The 15,290-nt window shown below is 32.2% G+C and overlaps 1 protein-coding gene across 1 annotated transcript in view; it reads left to right on the plus strand.

Annotated features, from left to right (window-relative positions):
* Positions 1 to 11,148, plus strand: part of LOC106050363 (extracellular matrix protein 3-like) — a 256,618-nt gene extending 245,470 nt beyond the window's left edge. The window contains exons 15-25 of the mRNA XM_056039191.1: positions 600 to 807; positions 1,850 to 2,014; positions 2,314 to 2,492; positions 2,643 to 2,752; positions 3,448 to 3,547; positions 4,022 to 4,217; positions 4,773 to 5,005; positions 5,117 to 5,381; positions 5,557 to 5,744; positions 6,371 to 6,511; positions 6,986 to 11,148. Coding sequence (XP_055895166.1) covers positions 600 to 807; positions 1,850 to 2,014; positions 2,314 to 2,492; positions 2,643 to 2,752; positions 3,448 to 3,547; positions 4,022 to 4,217; positions 4,773 to 5,005; positions 5,117 to 5,381; positions 5,557 to 5,744; positions 6,371 to 6,511; positions 6,986 to 7,447 — 2,247 coding nt within the window. The 3' untranslated portion in view covers positions 7,448 to 11,148. The remainder of the gene's footprint in view (positions 1 to 599; positions 808 to 1,849; positions 2,015 to 2,313; positions 2,493 to 2,642; positions 2,753 to 3,447; positions 3,548 to 4,021; positions 4,218 to 4,772; positions 5,006 to 5,116; positions 5,382 to 5,556; positions 5,745 to 6,370; positions 6,512 to 6,985) is intronic.
* The last annotated feature ends 4,142 nt before the right edge of the window (positions 11,149 to 15,290 follow it).

The raw sequence follows: 15,290 nt of genomic DNA on the forward strand, positions 1-15,290 counted from the left end.
TCTAAAGGATTGAATTATTGAAACTGGTGGTCTGGGAAGGTTACTGTGACTGACAAGATCATTTAAGGGTGGCTGCCCCCTGATCATGTGGTTTTCTCATTTTCTCTTAAACTTAAATGAGATCACTACTGTGATATCTTCTTCTTTTTTTTATAAATTACAGATGCTACTTCAAAATAGAAGATAGTTTTGTCCTATGTATATCCCTTTGTCAATCTAATCAAGCATGTAAGAATTTTAGGCCAATACAAATTGAATAAATGATCAACTATTTAGATATTATTGAAACTGAAGTTGTTTTGGTGATGGTGAACTGAATACATCTCAAGTTACAGTCATAGAACTAGCAGAGTCTTTGTTCTTGCACAGACAAACCTCTTAGTAAAGCACACAAACTAATCTACAACTTGAAATACAAACATTTTTAATATAAAAAATTCAATAAAGCATGTTTATATCTTTGATTCACAAATATTTATTTTCAATGAAATAGATTTATTAACCCAAACTAGAAATATGAACCAAAGGAATCCTGACTCATCAACAGGTAATTTGATATTCAGATCTTTCTAACATAATATAACTCTTGCCTCTTACAGCCATGTAATCCTAAGCATCCCAGCTATGAGAACTCCAGACCAATGTGCGATGGTCAGAACATTGACGACAGCATGACCCTTTATAGATGGAGAGCATCTACCCTGGCTAAGTCTGGTGGACTGACCAAAGAAATGTATGATGTGGAGTCCAGCACATTCTTCAGCTCCACAAAGACAATCACACTGGACAGCATTTACTTTGCTGGAGGTGAGTCATGTGATGCACAGAGGCTATCTAGTAGAACTTGTAGTTACTTTTTACTTTAGAACCCTCTTCTTTGACTCCTACGTCTAAATTGTAAATACTTTTCTAATGCACAACACTTGTTAGTAAATTAATCTAGCTTGTAAAAGGGAATTACTGGCTAGTTTAACATTCCTAGGTTAGTGAAACAACTTGAAAACATGAAGCTTATTCCTTAGTTTCTAGTTATAAGTGCAGGATTCAAGCTTCAAAGTCTGGATAGGAAGGTTCATGTTTGAACCAGAATGGCTGCCTGGTCGTGCGACCACTGGACTGTCGTTTGGATTTATCGATGGTCCCAGGTTCAAACTCTGTCCGCTCCCATCCCCCGTCATCCAGCAGGAGGTTTGGACTAGGAAGTAAACTATCTTCAACTCTGAAGGAACATCCAAAACATGTAAAACATTTTACAAACAAACATTTTTGACTGCCTGTATATCTCATAGCATATTGTTATCACTTAGCCAAATAACCCCAACAAAAGGATTATAAAACAGCATGGTTAATCATAAATAAGAATATAGAGCTAAACTAATAAGAGCTAAAGTTTCATTGTTTACATCCGCAAGATTCTGTTTCTCTATTGTGTCCCTTGGTGCACTATTTCCCACATAACAACACTGTGCAATGCAGGGTCATAACAATAATTTTGATCATTTCATCTAATCATTGGCTTTTCAGCATTGTAGAGTACTAAGCTTGTGAACAAATGGTACTTGTTTTAAATTTTGATTTTGAAGATGTTTCAGATTAAGTTCATGGACATCAGTTGATCCTCTGGGCAGTTGGTTATTTTGCAGCCTAAATATCTTTATTTATTTTCTTGAATTGCTCCTATTCTTTTTTCTGCTCTGTAGCTCTGAAAAAAAAAGTTTTCATTGTTACTAGGTGAAAATAGTACATTATATATTTATATAATACATTTTTATTAAAAAGAACAAATCACAATGAGGCTTAATAGAGTCTCTGTTAGATTGTTTCAAGTATTCCAAATATTTATGTCCAGGGAGCAGAGTTCAGTGCTTGGTGAGAGCAGTCAACAGTGGGGGTGAGCCTGGTAAAGAACAGGAAAGTGAAGTCAAGACCATAAACCTAGAGAGTGGTGTCTGTGAACCAAGGGCTATGAACTCCATCACAGCAGAACCTTTCACCGCCAGAATCAAATTCACAGGTAAACACTTTAATCTTAACATTGGTTTAATTTCACTAAGTTCTCTGTCACCAAAAATGAATAAAGATTGTATTTATAATTACAATTTATTAATCTAAATTATCTTTTTTCTTAATTGAGTCATTTAGATTTACTTTATCTTAATCATTAGCAAATAAAATTGTTAATGGAATTTAAAATAGAAAAAAAGAATATTTTTCTTGTAAGATTTATTAATAACATTTAGATGTTTGAAATTACAAATGTTTTTATTGTACTTGCTTGCAATAAATAATTGTACTTCTGACACCATTCTTAAGGTCCTTCACATCCAACTCACCCAAACAAAATCAAAGTCTCCATCACCATTCCACATGTTGATGGCATGGTGCCATTATTCACAACACAGAAGATTACAGACTTTGACATGGCCTTGACCAAACCTGGAGCATACATTGAAACTCATCAATTGTGTCCTAGCCTGATGAACTTCAACCCTGTAAGTTTGTCTGTCAGACAAGACACTTTTTCTTACAAATATAACTAGTAGTCATGCATTGAAAAGTAAATGTGTCTGTGTATATAATGATATTTAAAGAAAAATTGTTTGAAAATGACATGATTTTTTTTCTACTTCTAATCTGGCCAGGTTTCTTGGAGATCTGATTCCTTACAGAAAGAAATCCAAATAAAAGGTGAAAGTTTTCCATACCAACTGAGCACAAAACTAAGATCTGAACAAACATTACATTTTTACAAGTATGTATAAATTTAGCATTAGTTAAGAATTGTCAATGTGTATATAGAAATTCTGTAACCGTCTTTTTGCAATTATAGAAGGAATAGTTTCATGGAAGTATTTGAAGAAAAATAAATAAGCACTATTGAAATCTCGGATGATATGAAGCACTAGATTAATATATTGTTGTGTGTTATAACCAGTGCTTTTTGTGATGGTATGCACCAGTATGGCATACCGGCACCTTTTTCAATTTGTGGAAAAAATTTTTTACTTTTCTTGTATTTTAACATTTATTATTAACTTACTAGTAGTTAAAAGTTAGGCAATCAATCACTGAGTACCTGCACCTATTTTTTTTACAAAAAGCACTGGTTATAACCATGTTTTTATTTCAAGGAATTTAGTTCATAGGAATTATTAGAAAAGAAGGACAGAATTATACAAATCTTTATATATTTTTTTTATGTTAGAAAATACTTTATTACATACAGTTGATTTTTTTTAAAAGGCTGCTTTTAAAGAAATGAGTGTTATATTAATTTTAATAGAAATTACTATGTTGATGATATGCAAACTAAATAATCTATAATTAAATTCAGATTGTTATTTTTTTCAATGGAACAAAATTTGAATTAAACTCCCATATGTTAATTTATAATATGAATTTGAGGTGTTGCTATCTGTTTCACTAATTGTTTTGTGTTTGTGTTAGAAACCTAGACCTCAAGACTTGCTTGTGGAAGTATGAGAAATATTTAGATATTGAGGAGCTGGTCACTAAGTGTGGTGGTCAGATGGATGTGGACATGCAGGTAAGGGAAGTAACTAAAATAGCAAACTAAATGTTTAAACATCTCTGGTCATAGGGTTTAGAAAACTTAATGGAACACTTGTTAGTTATTTGAATTAAATTTTTGATGGTTTACAACCTAGAAATGAAATTTTCTGATTTTTGTAATGAAGTCTAAATTTACTAACTTGTATATTGATGTCTGTCTCAATAAACTAAATCTGTAGTATTTTACAAATTTACATACTGTAAGGGTTAAGTTTTTATTTCTGTGTGGATTCTGTGGAGATAACCCTAAAATCTATAGACTAGCATCAGCAGTTGTAAATAAGATTTTTTTAGAGCAATACTAGCACTACTCCAGCTCTTCAACTCTGACAATGCACTGTCAGTGTCAAAATATAGTGTCTCAAGTGTTAGTATTTAAAAGGTCTTTTACTCTTTAGACTTTAAAAAAAATGTATCAACTGCATGTTGTTTCTGTACTGCTCTCCAGCGTCCTCAAACAATACAGTCCTATGTCTTTGTGAACATGCCGCTGTACATGTCTTATATCTTTCACTCTCCGGAGGCTGACAACAGCTGGCTAAATTTTGACCTCACCTCTAAGCTACACCTGGCCTTCACATATGACATACCCATGTTATGGGAAAGAGGATTAAACAGTTCTGACTCTAATTCTGGTCTGGAAGGTTAGTGTCATAATTCAACTTTTGATAATAGTAAATGTTAAACAATTAATTTCCAAAGTATCGTAGGAATAAAATTTATTGTGACTGAATGTGACACTTATGATAGAAACTCTTGGCCTCATGTATTGTTCAGTGCTGATATTTAATAAGCAATGCACTATTTATCCATTTTGTTCTTATTCAAAGGAGCGTACTAGACTTTCTTTTTAAATAATTATTGTTACAGAATAACAAAAAGGCCTCAAGGAGTTAATTTTTAGATAAATACTTTTCCTTAGATAAATACTTTTCCTTAGATAAATATTTAAAATCTTTCATCATTGAGATATAAAACCATATCTGACAGAAACAAAAATCTATTTTTTTTTATTGACACAATATTTTTATTTGCCTCAGTGCTAACAGAAATAAATATTTTCAAAAAAAAATTTCCTAAAGATTGTGTGGTACAGATGTGTAAAATGTAATGTTTCCTCCTGCAGAAACTATAGAGTTATTCTGAATGATAGCATATTGTGGGGTATAGATAAAAAAAATGTAATGTTTCTCTAACAGGGACTGTCTACCCTAAGAGTATAGTCATTCTTGACGATGGCCGACTGTCTGTGGCATTTGAAACTGGAGTGAAATTCCATGGTCACTTTCAAGTGGACAATCCTGGTATTGTCTTTGAGTCCAGTATCAAGTCCATTGACAAGTCAACTACAGTGTTGTACCTGAAGCTGAGAGAACATAAGAGGGAGTCTGTACAGAACAGACAACTCTGGAGCTTTGTTTCACAACTTACTGTAAGTGGAAGAGTTTAGGGAAATTATACTTAGTTTTCAAGCTTCATATAAATACACTTAGGTGTTTAAGTATTGAAAATAAAAATATTGTTTGTTTATTCTATATTTCAGAATATCTGGGACTACTCAGGAACTTATGTCATCAAACTTATTCCCTGCACAGTGACGGTTGACCCTAAATTCAACCAACCAGCAAGCTGTAGCCCACAAACACCATTGACCTTTAACCTGCCTCTCAGGATACAGCAAGTTAGTGACCAAGTTCCGACAAGGTATAGCGGCAACACTCACTTTTATCTGACAAGACGCAAAGAACTATGGTTGTCCCAGAATAAACTGGATTTGACTCAGGACTCAGATGTTAAATTTACTATTAGTAAGTTTTTTTTATTGGTTAAATAGCTAAATAAACCATCCAACATATTGTTAATAGTTAAATTCTGTACCTTATTCAATGGAAAGTGCATTTGATTGCATTATATATATATAAAATTAACATTTGCCTTAGCATAATATTTGTTAAACTCATTTAGCAATATTATTTGTTCCAGATGACAGAATCTATGCAAGGATAGCAGTTGACTTGGTCCAAAACCTGGCCAACTCCTATAACCTCAGTGTAGACAAAGTGTTCTTATGTGCTGGCAGAGATGGCTACATTCCAAAATTTGAGCCAAATAATGATGAGTATGGCTGTCTTCCAGGAAACTCAAATCTTCTACACAGCCTCAAACTTCTAGTAAGAGAATTATTTGAAAAAAAGACAACAAACAAGCATTTCTTTTACAGCTACTCTTATTTAATTTATGTCTACAATATATTTACATACTGATACATACACAAAAGGGTATTATCAAAGCTATTCTGCATTGATTCCGACTTTAAAAAATAATATTATTTTGGCTCATTATTATTACAGAAAATTCTTCCATGTCAGATGAAAATTAATATTTTTTTGCTAACAAGATTTCCACTAAAACATCTTTCTAAATATTTAAGGCCAGTTTATACAATTTTATTTACTTAAGAGATAAAACTATACATTCACTTTTAAGTAGTCTCAAAATATTGAAAATATCATATGAATTGAATGGTAGAACATCATATAAATAAATATAAATACCATTATTTGTCTGCTTCTTATTTTAAAGATAGGTTTTACTTTCTTTGCGTGTCCTTCTTTCTGATTCTTTTCAATTCTAAAATTCTAAACCTCTTCAAACTTCATAGAGCCTATTTTGTGGCTGTTTTTGCTTCTGAAGCTTATTAGTTATACCTTTGTTAGTTTAATACATGAAAATAATTAACGAAAAAAGAATTATTGTGATGAAACTGTTTTTTAATTTTAATTCTTACTAATTACAGGACAAGTATTTACCAACAACTACAGATAGGGAATTTCAAAACGTGCACTTTAATGCAACTCTTGCTGCTGAAGATTCGGCACATACCATTCGACAGTTTGGGGATGATGGTTTTTCCTTTGACAGTTTACCTATTTATCATGTAAGTATGGTACTCAGCACTACTTTGTTTTTTCTTTGTAAGTTTTTTCACGTAGAAGTTGACATTGTCATTTGAAACAAAAAAAAACTTAAGAGAGAGACTGAGAGTGAGGTTGATTTGAATGTCATATAATAATTTATTTCCCTTCAATACATTGCTTTCTTTCTTTGAAATTTCTAAGAAGGATACAGGTAAAAATGACTTTTTCTAATTGATTAATTGTTGTTTTTTTTAATTGATTTTCATTTTGTCAGGTTAAAGAAATAATTGTGCAAAATTTCAGCTTGGGTGTAGGAGAATAACTTGTATAAACTTTTTACAAGAGAGACAGAGTGAGTTGATAAAAAAAAAGGTCGATCCATGACCAAACTATGATGTTTTTTGGAAAGGAGAGGGAGGCTGATTTTGAGTTAATGTAAAAGATAAATTTATCAGATTTATCTTTTTTAAAAGATTTTTGTCTATTTTTTACAGAAAGATTTCAAGTCGCAATGGTATTTGCAAGTTATTTATTCCATCAAGTCCCGAAACTCAGGGCCTGGTATTTGGGCGTATGAAACTTTTGCTGCTGAAAACGAGTTCTTCGTTTCTGGCAGAGTGAGGCGTGCTGGTGAAGATTCCTATGGGATTGGTGCAGATGGAAGAGGAACTAATATAATCCACATAAAGATGGATTACACAAACCTTCTTAGAGAAGATGAACACCTGAATGCCAGTGTAACGTCAAACTCCAACATTCCATGGCTTCCAATCATTATTGCAGTGGTGGCACTGGTTCTCATTATCATTATCTTGGTCGTCGCCCTGTTTATCAGGCAGCGGCGGAAGTACTCTCCACCTTCTTCCCCTAACAGCACAATAACCATCATCAAAAATGGCCATGCAAAGGTGATATCGACTCCTCAACATTACCAGAAATCAAATGTTAATGTCTGATGAAATGTCATTCTCAAGTTCATTTCAGAGCAGACTTAAAACTTTGACCTCAACTCTATTCCATATTCCATGAGGAAAATACCATTGCAATGATAAAAACTATGTGATTGATTGGAGTTTGCTGCAATAGGAATCCAGTGGTATTTTTGTTTAACTCATGTGTTTAGTTTTGATTTCAATAATATATCAACAATTTTAAAAACTCTGCTGCCAAAGATTGATTTTAACAGGTTTTTCATGTTCTTCTCCCAAATATGCAAATGTATTCACACTCACTGCTAATTGTTGTTTCTGTGACCAAAAAATAATTTTCTTTGTTAGGTAATGAGGAAATCAGTTGTCCATAAGTTGGAAGTGAAGAAAAACAATGCAGGTGGCATTTACATCTGTGTTTTTGAGACATGTGTGAACTGTAAATATAGCTGAAAAGATTGCTTGTAAGTTTGCCCTCTAGTAACTAAATGTACATACATTTGTTTTTAAATTGTTTCAACCAAAAAAATAGTATTGGAAAATCTATTTGTTTTATTTTTTATACTAACAGTTAAGTTGCTTATGGATGGACTGAAAATCAATCAATACTATGGCAAATAGATTTCTAATCCCATCCCTGTGTGGTACTTAATGAAAACTTATGTTTTGTTTTGTGAAATCTTTGGATTTTAGCAACTTAGTTGTTAAATGTTTCTATAAATATTTTCAACCTAGCTGCTTTCTTTATGAATCCACTAAGTTGTTTTTTAACAATCCATTAATTTTTTTAATTTAGCAGCATTTTTTTGTATCATCAAATTTATAAATTGTAAGAGGTTAATGTTAAGTACTTTAACCCTGGGCATTTCAGCATCTTGTACATAGAAGGTAGAAAACGTTGCATGCACTAAAGAACTACTGTTACTGGGATGCATGAATGTGGTTGAATGATTGGTAATTATGATCTAGGTATTTCTAGCTTCTGATGGAAAAAAGAGATCATCCTATATCATTGTGTGTACAAATATGTTTTAAATATCTTTTTTTTAAACAATATCTATAATAAAATTTCTTGTCCAGATATGAATAACATTGCTTTATGTCCATAATTTCACATGCTGAATATTGGAGTTTGAAAATATGACTTCATATAGTCCGAAAATGTCATTGCCAAAATTAGAGCTTTAATGTTTTTGTGAATTGTAAATATTTTGGTGAAAATAGATTTAAATTGATTTTGAGAGAATAGAAATTTAGTGTTGTTGTTGTTTTTAATCTTAGATGTGTACAAATTATTCTATAATTATGCATTCACCTGAATACGGTTTGCATAGACTTTTGCAATTATATTTTAAAATAATCATTCATATTGCCAGATTGAGCATTTCCTTGTCTCTGATATCCTAGAATATTTGTTTACCCACTGACAAGTTTTCTTCTCTTTGTTCTTATCATGGCATCAGCACCATGCATGATTATTTCTGATATTCATTGATATTGATAGCTTACTTGAGTAGTTTCAAATCATCTTTTAAAATTTGTTTTGATTTTTTTTTTATTGTTTGTTCACAAACTATGGCATTATTTCATTCCTTGCTAACTGTATCCAAGCTTAGTTCATAGAGCTATGTCCATATCATATTTTATGAAATTAAGTGCTCTAGGGAAAAACAAAATTAGAAAAACATAATAAAATTTCCATTATCATTCAGTTGTGCCAAAAAATAATATTTTGCAACTTTACTAATAATGTATTATCAGATAAGATGCATCTATTTCTTGGATAATTTGTTCATAATGGTATATGCAATATATATATATATATTCTGTGCAAACCCAGTAGAACATTCTATGAATTCAGTAAAATTTAACCTTTAACTTATCTTATATAATACAGAAGTTACTTCAATACCTTTTTTTAAATGATCTATTTAGAGCTAAAATTAGTGATCAAATCAATGGACCGAGACCTGGTGCTAGACTCAATCTTTAATCAGTGATACAATTTCAATTGTTCTCTCTTTCTGTGAATATTCTTAGAGATGTATAATCTTTATCACTCAGGCACTTTTAAAAACAGGAAATTTTACCAAAATTGAAAGCAATGAACGTATACGTTAAACAAAAACAAATGTAAATTCTCTAAACTGAAAAGTTTGCTTAATATTGTATTAGCTTCAAGTTTGTGTCTTAGGCAGTTGATTCTTACATTGTGTTTGTTACGTCATGCCTTTACATTTTAAAAACTCTTCAGATATTGCCACACAAACCGGCTTTCAACTAGTATCAAATAAAATGAAATATTTGTCCTTATCTCCAATATGCTGGTATCAGTTATTTGTCATCATTATATATGATTCTTTTTCATTAGCAGTTGGAAAATATTGGATATCTTTCAACTCATAATGTCAATGTTCAAAGCATTAAATCTAATTGAAATTGTTTTATTCATACTCCATGTTATTAAATGCGTATTAATTTATTGCAATAATGTTTATATTTTACTTATATGTGGTCTTTGTGACATTGTTCCAATCTGACAAAAAATATAAGAATACATTTTTTATGTCATATGAATTTCTTGTAAATGTACATATTTAAGTAATGTGTGCAAAAGTAATTAATTGTTTTGAATATAATATGCAAATATGTGTCTACTGCAATTTGTTCAATTCATTCCATTGCCATCTAAATATTCACTGTGACAATGTATGAATGCAATAAAGAAAGTGTATAAATGAATGCCCATGACTGACAATGAAATTGACTCAGTAGTAATATATGTTTATATATCTTTTCTAGATCGCGTTTATTTTTTTCATTTTTTTTTTGCTTCATAATGATTACAATTAAAATCCACCAAAGATTCCCTTTTTTATACATTTATTTCCACTTGAAATTAATGAGTTGCTTTCTTTGGATAAAGAGGGCAATTAAAAAGTGGATTATTACAAAGTTAGTATACTATAATGATCTATGTCAATGTAGGCCATCATTTTAATATTTATAGTTAAGACCTAAAATAATATAATATTCACCCTCTTGAAGACATTTTACAAAATATTAATTAGAATAAAAACAGCAACATTGAACTGAGGGTTTTAAATGGAAACTTTGAGTCTCATTTGAACAGTGGAATGTATGTCTGTAATCTATTTATTCTCTAATTGTTTAAATTACCAAAGCTTTTGTATGTTTATATATTTCTACATCCAGTCCATGTATTGAGTTTTTGTTTTTTTGTATTGTTTAACTTAATGGTGAACTTATTGTGTAGCCTGCATTTGTTTCCCACTAAACACTTTAGTTTGGTACTGATTGACTTGTCTACTAATTAATATGTATGGTTCAAATATTTGTTTCATAGCTATGCATGTGAATTAAGTTTCTAGCTGAACTTTCTGTGACACATTTTTGATGCCGGCTCAGAACTTTAACAAAATCTATGTTAAGGCATGCATTTAGCCCTAAAGAATATTTTATTATGAAAATCTTATTCTGAATATACCTATACTGTGCTTCTTTGGAGCATAAGATTTAATTAGTTTTCTTTTTTAATTGTGTCCAACTTATGAGTTCACACAAGAATTTTACTTATGAATTTTATTTTTATTTGGGAGGGGGGTTAACTGTATATTTTTGTTATTTACTGAGTTGCCTTCTTTAGCATTTGCAATTTGTCAATACAAATGTATAAAGTAATAAACAATGTCAGTTGCCAACTCTTATTTTGTTTTGTGTTTGTAGCTAACATAAAACATTCTGCTGAGTTTGTTAAAAGCTGTAGGTAATATACAAGAAATATTTTAAAAGAAAGACAGAAAATAAGAAGCAAATAGAAAAAAGAATACTTTTTAAAAACAAAGCTTATTTAAAGGAAAGGGCACCCGTTACTGCCATTCATTTGAAAATTACAGGGTTAAGCTCACTTTCTACTATATAAAACAAAATAAATTAATTAGTACTACAAAACAGCCTTGCCTGCTTTAGGACTCTAGTTTTTTTAGTCTAATACTATACAGATCCTACAAGGGTTACGAGGTCTTCTTTCTTGTAACATTAAGATAACAAAGGGAATTAATGATTTATTTTAATATGTTTTATAAATTTTGGAAGCTTATTCAGAATTGTTGGCTTCTGCAGGATGGTAGGGAATGGGAGCACACAGGGTTTGAATGCAGAACACGGTACCTAATGTAAAGTAGGGCAAGCGGGTTATTTGCCTAGATGACTTTACAATAGAGATTATTTTTAAAAATTTCCGAATTTCAACAGGTCAGGAATGATTTTTTATATTTTTTTTTTATTTTTTTTTTCATTTTTTTACTGACAATACCTGAAATATTACAGTTGGAAACACTGTCATGATTAAGAAGTGTCTGCTTCTCAATCGTGCTCGTAATATATATAAATGCAGATCCAGATTTACCGCAGAGCGTAAATCCGTGGCTTTAACATCCACAAACTCAAAATTGTACATTGTTACTAAAATATGCACATTAAATATTTGTTTAGAAAATAAAATTTACAAGTAGGGCCTACTCCTTCTTCTAAACTATGTCACGTGCTCTTAGATAAAAGTAGGCCTATTATTATTCATACGTGGATTTTTATTAAAGTTTTTTGAAAAAGTGTACGGGCCTCCACAAAAATCCTTCCCCCGGGGCCTCAGCTAGTTACTTAAATTCGGCCCTGGCGTATGCCATGTTTTCCCTGACGCATAGGCCTCTATAAATAGATCCCTTGTTTTAGGAGCATTCCAGGTTAAAGGACTGGTTTTGATTTTTCAGATAAACATACATGAGGGTGAAATCATGTTTTTACAACGGCAGCACAAATATTTCATATCACTGGCGACCTATTAATGAAGTAATCGTTAATCCAATGGACTATACATCGGTGCACATACATTGGGTTAACACAAGATAGCCGAAACTTACATGACTGGACCTGAAGCTATAAATCACAAACTACCAATAAATACAATCCATTGTTTCTCAATAAAAATAGTATATATTTTTTTTAACTTGACTGCAATTATAATTAGATTTAATTTAACGAACAGTGTTTGATATCCTGATTTTTGCCCCTGAATACATCCAGCGAGATCAGTATACCTGTAGTCAAACCAATGGGTAGATAGGTGACGGTTGGTCTTCATTTTGCATTGCTGTTCCAGCAAGGAACTAGTTTACTTCCTACGCAAATACGACTCCGAAGCAACCCCTCTGAGCCTAAACAATGCTGGCGTTAATGTCAGTTAGGACGACGCAGGTCATGATATTCGCCAATGGGAAGAAAAAACACTCCACGGAAAATTCCCGGCTGCTTCATTAGCATGGCTCAAAGTAGGTCAACTCTACCCTAAAACAGAAGGCTTTGTTACAGCAATACAGGACAGAGTAATTAGGACAAAAAAATTACGAGAAGCATGTCCTAAAACTCAATGTTGTTGACAAATGCCAAAAATGTGGAAATGTGGGCGAGTCAATTGAAAACACATAATTGCAGGATGTTCAGCCTTATCAAAATCTGCCTACCTAAGTCACCATAACCAAGTTGCTTTGAAGCATAATTTGATCAATAAGGAAATACAACCCTAGGCCCTATTATAAATATTCACCACAATAGTTTCTCGAGTCTACTGATCATCTGTTGTACTGGGATAGGCCTATTTTAACTGACAAAACGGTAGATTTTAATAGCCCTGATCTGCTATTTATTGATAAAAAAAGAAAAAAAAACGCTAACATTATTGAAATTTCCGTACCACTGTGTATTATACCACTAAGAAAAACTGAAATGGAAAAACAAAGAAAATATGGGAACCTAGGCTTGAAGATTAAGCGTTTATGAGAGTTATCAAAAATAACAATATACCCCATTAATGACAACTGACCTCACAGATACCTACCTTCAAGGCCCTTAACATTGCTAAGAAAATTATCGCCACATCACCAGAAACTCCTCTGTGGACACTGATAAAGGGACTACAATGAATTTTGTTTCCCTTTAGCGAAACTCGACCCTGGCAGCGCCAGAGAATGACTACTCGTTCGGTTCTAACATAATTATAATAACTTGTAAGCAATGTAAAAGTACTCTATAAGATTTTTTTTTTCCTTTTTTTTTTTTTTTTTTTTTTATAGTTATTTCTTTCCTTATTATTACGGTATATAAATGCTAGTTGAATTACATGTTTCAATAGTACGAGTAGACAGAAAAGTGAAAATTTATTTACTGGACAATGTGTCCATATGTCTGTAACAATAACTTTGGATGATTGGTCTGCAGGGCCGGTCTTAAGCCACTGCAACCTATGCGGCTGCAGTGGGCCCCGCACTTTTCATAGACCCCGCGCGATGCGAATTCTAGGCGTAAATTATTAAATTAAACCATTTTAACTTTTTATTAAAGGGTTCCTAGAATTGTCCTGAAATTATAAAATATAAGAAAAAGTCATGAAAATCTCCTGAAATTATTAAAATCTTCCGAAAACTGATGCAAATCTTAAAACAGATAAAATTGTCATTTCGGGGTGTCATTCAATGTGGAAAACGTCAATCCAGCCTGCGATTTAAAAAAGACGGTATTGTTATAGCTTTCATTTAATAAAAATGTAATAATAAGCCGAATTTTAACCAAAACAAAAAGTTTGAATACTTAATTTACTGTTATAGTTACTGGAATGCAAATATAGGCCTAGATCTAAATCTTTCTCGACTTCTTAAAAAACACCAAAAGAGATATTTTAAATTGCTAGTCGATAGTAAGTCTAAAAGGCTGATCTGAATGTTTATCGGCTTTTTGTTGGAAAACTACTATCTACTGTAGATGGCTCGTAAAGTTAGTAAAGTTAATTTGACAGTGATTTTGTTGGTCTACTTAGTAAAGTATAAAAAAAATGCAAAGACGATTTTATTTTCTAATACAAAACCATAATTTTCACTTATTATCCTTATCACAACCCAAATTAGGCCCCGCGCAATCAGTTTCGCATAGGGCCACGCAATCTGTAGGACCGGCCCTGTTGGTCTGATTGCTAATTATCCTACTAATTTTTATTCTACCTCAACCGTAAGTAGATGAAAATGTTTCTAATTATTCAAAGCAATTTTAAAATGTGTCTCTGAAAACTGAGCTTGAGATCCTAGCAAGTTACATGAATGACCAATCACACTTGACTTTTCAAAAGACCCGAAGATTGAGCAACATTCGCATTTGGTGTGTTGTCTGTCATATGTGTTTTCTGCCGTATGTCTTGTTTTCTTGGAATTTGTACTTTCACATTAGATACAGTATTGATCAATTTGGGTTCAGTCATACTCAACTTACCAGAAGGGGCCCAAAGTCATATTCCTGAACCTGGGCCAATAAATACCTTGGTACGCCACTGGTTCATGTATATCTTTGCGAAAAAAAAAACTAGCTAATTAGCCCTATGTGTTAACCCCAAATCAGCCCAATTGATTGATATTGAGCACCTTAGAAGGTCTGAATGCCTAAATGAAAAAAAAAATGTCATCGCAAAGGAGAAGAAAGAGAATGACAAAATAAATGCAATCTCTTAATTAGTGTAAATGAAATTAGGCTACTATCTAAGCACAATCCAGTCCTGGGAGAACATATGTTTCGAACCACGGTTAATAGCCTATCAGGTTAAAATTGACATATGCCTAAGGGAATTTAGTGGGAAACGAGAGAGGCTTCAACGGGTTGTCGCAGTTCTTTGGAAGCGTCCAGGTAGGTAGACTTCAAAAGCAAGGGCTTTTTGAGCTTCTCGGTTTTATCACAACAAAATATAGGCCTACGGCTAGGCTGCCGCTAAACCAGAATCAGCCAGGAAAATCAACGGCAGAGTTTATCAGGG

This window comes from Biomphalaria glabrata, chromosome 8 (genome assembly GCF_947242115.1).
Source record: "Biomphalaria glabrata chromosome 8, xgBioGlab47.1, whole genome shotgun sequence".
Lineage (NCBI taxonomy): Eukaryota > Metazoa > Mollusca > Gastropoda > Planorbidae > Biomphalaria > Biomphalaria glabrata.